At 37.3% G+C, this 8006-nt stretch overlaps 1 protein-coding gene across 1 annotated transcript; it reads right to left on the bottom strand.

Moving 5' to 3' along the window:
- Nucleotides 1-2302: 2302 nt before the first annotated feature.
- LOC108765831 (uncharacterized) lies at nucleotides 2303-3392 on the bottom strand. The gene is made up of 5 exons (XM_018514677.1): nucleotides 3223-3392; nucleotides 3021-3123; nucleotides 2863-2933; nucleotides 2694-2768; nucleotides 2303-2361 (listed from the first exon to the last, which is right to left on the bottom strand). The coding sequence occupies exons 1-5, from the start codon at nucleotides 3365-3367 to the stop codon at nucleotides 2303-2305; spliced, it is 453 nt and encodes a 150-aa protein (XP_018370179.1). The 5' UTR covers nucleotides 3368-3392.
- Between the last annotated feature and the right edge of the window lie 4614 nt (nucleotides 3393-8006).

Genomic DNA, 8006 nt, shown 5'->3' with positions numbered 1-8006 from the left:
TTATGGTTAGCTCTCTCTGTGTTTCTAACACTCGTACATTCTGATCGAATTCTGATTTTAGTCCTCGTATAATATACATCCTCAATTCGTAATCCTCTATGTTCTTACCAAGTTGTCCGCATTGGTTTCTCAAAGCCTCCGCTCTATTAACGTACGCATCTACACTTTCGTCCTTTTTCATTTTTATATTTGACAATTCACTTAATGATCTCGCCTTCAACTGCTCAGTTTCCGCTGCCATATTGCTTTTAATTAGATTCCATAACTTATTTGCATCTTTTTCGTGACTGTACTTCAATAGTTGAGCTTTACTCATCGTGTTTATCATGACTGTACGTGCGGCGTAGTTATCATCATCCCATTCATTCCATAGCTTAAATTTTTCTGTATATCTTTCATCATCTTCATCTGGTTTGTCTATTGGCTTCACATTCATTACTTTCTTCCAAAGTTTCTTGGCCCTCAGGATTCCTTCTATTTTTTCGCTCCATAGGAAATAATTTGTGTCGTCAAGCTGTTCCACACTAGTCAAGTTCCAATTTTCAGCCATATTGAAAAATGCGTCTTTTTATCCTCGAGCAAACTCTCACGATATTCGATAGCCTCACACGGATACACTATGTAACCACGCTCTGCTACCAATTGATGAGGATGGGTGGCTATCGATAAGCAATATCTCAAGAGATTAAACTACGAAATAAGATAAACTCTTTAATGTTGTGAATATACGATACAATGCTCTCGTGTGAATATATGTAACAGTGTATTATAGAGGATCAAGCAGTAAGTAAGAAACGTGCCCAGAGTTGCCAAATTTAGAGTCACGTCTCGTACCGCCATCTACCAAATTTAAGATCGTTTCCTATTGGTCTATGAATCATAGTGACATTTATGTCTGCTTGTCTATACCTATGAACATAAAAATCTTACATGTAAATAATAAAAATAACCTCTCACATTAATAAATTGTAGTAATCATATACTACTCTCATATGTGCAGTTATCGAGCAATAACTGTAGGAAGAAACCGATTCGCTTTTTAATAAGCAAATAAAAAATTATTATAAAATTACACACACATGTATATGTATATGTATATGTATATAATTTAATATTATTAAAAATGTCATTAAAAATTATTGTATGTATATAATTTTAATATTATTAAAGACATATTAAAAATTATTACGATAATTATATATATATATATATATATGTGTGTGTGTGTGTGTGTGTGTGTAATATATATATCTAAAATGTCCTCTATGCCTCTTGATACACACCGATCGCCGAGAAGATATTTCGGTCGCTTAACATTTCATTCGGTGAAACGAGCTACGGCTATGCGACACAACAGCGAGTCAGGGAGAAGGATTCTCTCTCTCTCAGATTCTCTTTCGCTGTCTCGTTCGCTCTCAGCGCGCCAAAGGCGAACAAGGAGAGAACGTAGTGCGACGAGGACAGAGCGAGTCGGCTGGCTTCTACTACCAGAGTCACACGTACACGAGCTTGTGCTTTTGTGTGTGCTACCGGTTGCGCCAGGGCGCCGACCAATGGCGCTAGTCGCGATGTCATAAACCATAACAGAATTGGCATCTCTGCGATAGTCCTGCCGGACCATGCGTTAAATTCGGCGAATCGAATGATAAACCCACGTAATCGCCCGGTTCGCACGAACGTATCGCATACGTGTAGATTTTGCGGAACGCGTTTTCTAGCCAGCGAACGGTATTCTCACCTTCGGGTATTGGACGTATCACGAAACTAGCCTCTCTCCCGAGCATGCCGAAATTTCTAAAGCGTCGCAAGTTTTCCGTCCGTAAATCTACGAAATTAAAATTATCATCAACCTCGTGTTGTCGCTGAGGCTGCTGTTGGTGATGCTGCTCCACGTTGTTTATAGGGTTTTCCTCCCTCTTGTTTACCGAAACAACGTTAGCACTGCCGCTACCATCACCACCACCACCACCAGATTCTACTGAAAGATTAAGAAAATTTTGTTATATATATTTCGATATAAATAGAATAAATTATGTTGGAATATTAGGACTGATTGCAATGCTTGGAATTCCAAAATTTTATAACTACAACGGCGTTATAAAATTTTATTTATTTTTTAAATGTGTAACCGGATAATGAAGAGAAAAAAAGTGAAGATATTGTGTGTGTGAAAATTGAAAACATCGCAAACAGACCTTTTCTCACACCCCCGATATAGCGACTATATTTAGCATACTAAGGCAACTCAACTTTAGTTGCTTTATTCAATCACGCGAAATTATCCGGCTTTCGAATATTATTTCTAATGATTCAATCGAATCGATACCGGCGTGTATGAAATATCTAATAAAAAGTTCATACCTGAAAATACATTACGGTGAAAATAAATTAAAACATTTAGTATAGAATATTATTACCTTCAACATCAATGGGGTGGTCTCTAGCATCTTCTTCCTCCTCCTCCTCCCCCCACCCTCATCCCCCTCCCCTACCCCCTTTCATCTCTCCCCCTCTCTTTCCTCTCCCCTCCTCCTATATCTTCTCTGCCTCCTCCTCCTCCTTCTCCTCCTCCTCCTCCTCCTCCTCCTTTTCTTCTTCTTCATTTTCACGCGCTGTAAAGTAACATTTCGTTATTATATATTATATCGTATAAACTTGCTATGGGATTTTTTTGCCAACTATTTAAAACTTACCTCGTAGCGAAATATCATGGTATTCTTCTTCAACTGGGGTGAGCGCACGAAACGCTGCGATTTCCTGCAAATCATCTAAAACAAAAATTTTTTTTTTTCATTAATATTATATTTCTAATCACACAAAAACTGATTTTATAGGGAGATATGTTTTAAAAATTCGTCTAACCGGATGATAATATGATCACGGATATGTTCCGCTTATTACGTGGAATATGCCGTACGGCCTCGATTCGTGCTCTTCCTAGAAAATTTGATATTTTAATAGACAAAATACATAATTTAATTTTTAATTTTATTTCTAATTAATTTTTATTATTTTCCAACTTACGTGCTGGTACGACTTCATCGAGCGCTTCTGCAGCAGGGCGTCGTCGTCTCAAACTGAGACGACTTACCGGACGTCCCCGACGATGTGGAATCGCACGTCCTACAATACAGTTTGGTTCTATGAAATATTAGAATTTAATGAAACAAATTTTTAGTGAAATTTTATATTTGATTTTTAAAAAATTATATTATTGCTTACCTTTTACTGCAACGCGTTGCTTGAAGTCGGCTATGTAGCCTCCGACATCATCTTCTTCGTGGTCATAGAAGTCACGCACTTCCAAATGTCCCGAGATGATCCTCCTCAATCTCACATCCCCGCCACAATGCCCCAGCTTGTACATAATACAAAGTAATGTACTGGAGCACCTCCCCGCGAAATCCCCGAAAACCGAATAATTAGTTTCGTTATTATCTGTCAACTTTGACAGATAATTAACTGCTACTAACTTTCCGTTTAAGTTGCAAGCGATGATAACGAATTTCGTAAGTAATTCGCGAAGCGCCATTTTTACTGTTAACGAAACTTCGATACTTTAAAATTTCTAGCGCAAAACAACTCTTGTCAGAGTCTCGATGTAGAAATAGCCCTTAACTTTCTCACTACGCACTATTTATATATTAATAATATTCAAAAAAATTCCCCCTCCCAAAAGGCAGAATCGGTGAAAATTTCTGGTTATGTCATCGACTAGTAAATTTTGACAATTTTACCTATTGGTTCTCCAGTTTCCTTCCTTTTTTTTACATGAAAAGATTTTCTCGAAAAGTTCACAGAGTGAGAGTCGATAAAAACTTTTTTAGTTACATCCATCATATTTTAGACCTTTGGCGAACACCCTTTTTTGTGTGATCATTTTGAAAGCATCTCTTCATCATCACTTACCTTTGGAAAATTTTTGTAAATCAAGTGTCAGAATATTTTTCTTTATCTCGAAAACTTTTTTTAATTTATTGCTTCTTTATAAACGAATATTCTTGACAATATATTCAATTTTTACGAGTTCGAACATATTTATGACACGTTCGAACATTGAAATACCCTATGATCAGAAAGTAGCGGGAATTTTTTATTTAAACTTACCACGCATGCGGGAACCGGTTTATTTTTTTTTCTTATGTTGGTACGACCTTAAGACGCACATCTGTCATGTTTTAGCGCCATCCGATCATTAGTGTCTGCCTGGCGTTTGTTTACATCAGTCAACTTTTTTCAATTTGTCGCATTTCTTGGATTTTGCATGATAACGCGCCATCGCACCGAGCCCGAATTGTGCTGGATTATTTGACCAAACATCAAGTAAATACCATCGAGCAAGCACCGTATTCACCTGATATGGCCCCGTGCGACTTTTTTTTGTTCCCCAAGTTGAAGTTGCCACTTCGTGGAAAGAGATTTCAGTCGATCGAGGAGATCAAAGAGAATGCGACGAGGGAACTAAAGGCCATCCCTTCGTCGGCCTACCAGGGGTGCATGGAGGACTGGGTCAAGCGTTGGCACATGTGTGTTGCTTCAGATGGATCATATTTTGAAGGAGATAAAATAAATTTGCCTGAAATTTAACTCTATTTTGTTTTATTTAAAAATTCCCGGTACTTTCTGATCATAAGGTATTTCCGTTTTGTAACTATGAGAAAATTCTTTCCTAAAAAGTAACCATTTGCTCTGATCCCCGTTATTAATTTGGAAAAGTTTTTGTCACTCTATGGTATTCTTATCCTTAGGTTAATCTATCGCATACCTAATTTAACCTTTACATTTTTGCCACGTTTTTTAATTGAAAGGATTCTCACGTAAGATTACTTTATGACAAGCAAAAAATAAAATATTCAATAAAGGAAATTCATAAATCGCTTAAATTTTTGTTAGTTTTCCTTTCTTATACTTTTTGTTGTAAGAAAGAAAAATCGTGCACCCTGCAAACATATCTTTCTCCACTAAATGTTTTTGTCTTGTTCAATATTGTATAACTAAGACTTATTTTTATTTATTCTGAAAAAAAGTTTTACGACAGATACCGAATAATTTTTCTTTAGTGAAAATGTTTCTATTTTCTTAGAAAACGAATTTATTTAAATAATAAATTGATTTTGGACAGGTAAATTTTTATTTTTTCATACGTACCCTTAGTGTCAGCGAGAAACATTTCTATAATTTATTAACCATAAAATTTTTATAAATTTACCAGGTATGTAAATATGAAACCGGAATTTACCAATAGATGACCATAGCTGTCAATGTAGTTGCCGTCAGACCGCGTCATTGACGCTATTTCCTTGTTCTGACATCTGACAAAAATTTTCAACTCACAACAATACAAGTTTCATACAACAGTATAGTTTGTAATAGCGTTGAACATGTCGAATTTTGTGCCTGGAAACTACGATTTGCGGACAGCATTGATTTTCTGTTACCATTTGAAGAAAACTGCTGCAGAATCGCATCGAATGCTTGTCGAAGCTTACGGTGAGCATGCTCTTGGTAAATCACAGTGCTTTGAGTGGTATAAAATATTCAAAAGTGGCGATTTTGACGTGAGAAACGAAGAACGTGGAAAACCACCGAAAAAGTTTGAAGACATCGAATTGCAAGTATTGTTGGATGAGGATGACGCTCAAACTCAACAACAACTCGCGGATCAACTGAATGTGACACAAGAAGCCGTCCCCATACGTTTGAAATCCATGGAAAAGATCCAAAAGATGGGAAAATGGGTTCCACATGAACTGAATGAAAGACAGCAGGAAAACCAAAAAACCACTTGCAAAATGCTGCTCGTCAGGTACAAAAGAAAGTCATTTCTCCATCGTATTGTGACTAGCGATGAAAAGTGAATATATTTTGAGAATCCTAAGCGTAAAAGATCATGGGTAACTCCAGGCGAACGATCGACATCGACTGCAAGGCCAAATCGCTATGGACGGAAGACAATGCTCTGTGTTTGGTAGGATCAGAAAGGTGTGATCTATTATGAGTTGCTAAAACCTGGCGAAACCGTTAATACTAAGCGCTACCGACAACAAATGATCAATTTGAATCAAGCTTTGCGTGAAAAACGACCGGAATATCAAAAAAGGCAACACAAAGTGATTTTGCTTCATGATAATGCACCATCACACATAGCAAAACTGGTCGAGGAAACGATTGAGGCGTTTGGTTGGGAAATACTTTCGCATGCGGCTTACTCACCAGATTTGGCTCCGTCCGATTACTACTTATTTGCATCGATGGGACACAAACTTGCTCAGCAGCGCTTCACTTCTTACGAAGATGTACGAAAATGGCTAGATGACTAGTTTGGCTCAAAAGAGCAACAATTTTTTTGGCGTGGCATCCACAAATTGTCAGACAGGTGGGAAAAATATATAGCTAGCAATGGGCAATACTTCGAATAAAATATTTTTTATCATTTTCATGCAATAAACGTGTATTTTCTATTAAAAAATTCCGGTTTCATATTTACATACCTGGTAGTGTCAGAATATTTTCCTTTATCTCGAAAAATTTTTTCAATTTATTACTTTTTTATAAACGAATAATCTTGACAATATATTCAATTTTTACTTGTTCGAACACATTTATGACACGTTCGAACATGACATATTTCCGTTTTATAACTTCGAGAAAATTCTTTCCTAAAAAGTAACTACGTCATAACGTCGTAGTATTTCTAGATTCTTCTAGGGAAGGGGTAATTTAAACAAACTTTATGCGCACGCAGGTTTTCATTAATTTTCGAAAAGCATATATAAGCGCAGAGATTGCTTCTCATAGTGTTACGCTGCTTCATTCGAGTCTCGTTGTTCGAAGCGTCTACTTCGGAATCGTCCCTCCTAGTTTTTTTTCATTCGAGTGAAAATTTATCCAAAGTTTTCATGCGAAGAGACATGGCTGGAAGACAAGAAATCGGAAATCCCTCAGTATTCGTTAATCCGCGTGTGATAAACAATATTACCGAACGAAATATGCAACAATATTTGTTACTTTCTACGACGTACCCACTCAACTCTTCTCATACGAAGAAATTACACGTGGTATTACAATGAACGAAGGAGGGAATCTTCGAACCTATCGTCAAATTGACTGGCAATTATGTAGAAGGAATCAACTTCGATTCGAACACGTGGAAACAATTTCAAGTGAATATTGGACTCATGAGCACGTACCTAAGCGAAAACAGCAAAACCAAAGTAAATCCTATCTCATTCGCAAACATATTCATTAGCTTCACCTTCGCCTACGGTGCGAAAGCTATTCTGGTGACCCACAAGGAAAATGAAAATGTTCCAAAGGAAGTTTCATCCGCAAATACACAGGTAGAGTCAGCACAACCACCGACGAAGAAAAGAAAATCTTACTCCGTCACGATTGTAATGCAGCAAGCTACATTTCAAGGAATGGAGAGAGTAATCAAATGTGTCGATGCGCATTGTCACGAGTGCCATTGCACAAGTGACCATTGCATAAGCACGTATATATATATCAAAATATGAGTTATGGTAATAAGATAATATTAATAAATGCGAAAGAAAAGAGGAAGCGGAAGGCTGATATTGCGAAAGCGATTAATAGAACTCGGCCGTTGCATCCTTGATCGATAACCAGAACGCTGACCAGGAAGCGCTGATTCAGCAAGGACGGCCGAGAAGAGCAGGAGATAAAAAGAAAAGATGCGAAGCAGACGGGGGTCATTCGAGAAGTCAAAAGCGCGTCGCATTACTCGTTCTAAAAAATACTAAAAAGGTGACAACGAATCTAACTAAGTATTTACATGAGAGATACTATTTTAATAAAAAAGAGATTATAAAAAGTTATTCGGTATTGTGTGAGTTGATTGTCTGCCTATTGTCGTCCCCGCTGGATCCCGAATCCAATACTGTGTTACGCGGTATAAAAATTGGTGGCAGCGGTGGGATCCAGCATCGGAGAGGCGAATCCTGCAACATCTGTAACAAAAGGAAAAAGGTGGAGCAATCAAAAAA

The sequence above is a fragment of the Trachymyrmex cornetzi genome, unplaced genomic scaffold, assembly GCF_001594075.2.
Source record: "Trachymyrmex cornetzi isolate Tcor2-1 unplaced genomic scaffold, Tcor1.1 scaffold555, whole genome shotgun sequence".
NCBI lineage: Eukaryota > Metazoa > Arthropoda > Insecta > Hymenoptera > Formicidae > Trachymyrmex > Trachymyrmex cornetzi.
This window is presented reverse-complemented; position numbering and strand designations above follow the sequence as displayed.

Excerpts from the sequence above, each read along its gene's own strand:
- LOC108765831 (XM_018514677.1), bottom strand. The coding sequence starts at position 3,367 with ATGTACAAGCTGGGGCATTGTGGCGGGGATGTGAGATTGAGGAGGATC. Across the intron at positions 2,934-3,020 it reads GAAGTCGTACCAGCACGTAA|AGCACGAATCGAGGCCGTAC; the intron begins GTTGGAAAATAA and ends TTTTCTAGGAAG. Across the intron at positions 2,769-2,862 it reads CGTGATCATATTATCATCCG|ATGATTTGCAGGAAATCGCA; the intron begins GTTAGACGAATT and ends TTTTTGTTTTAG.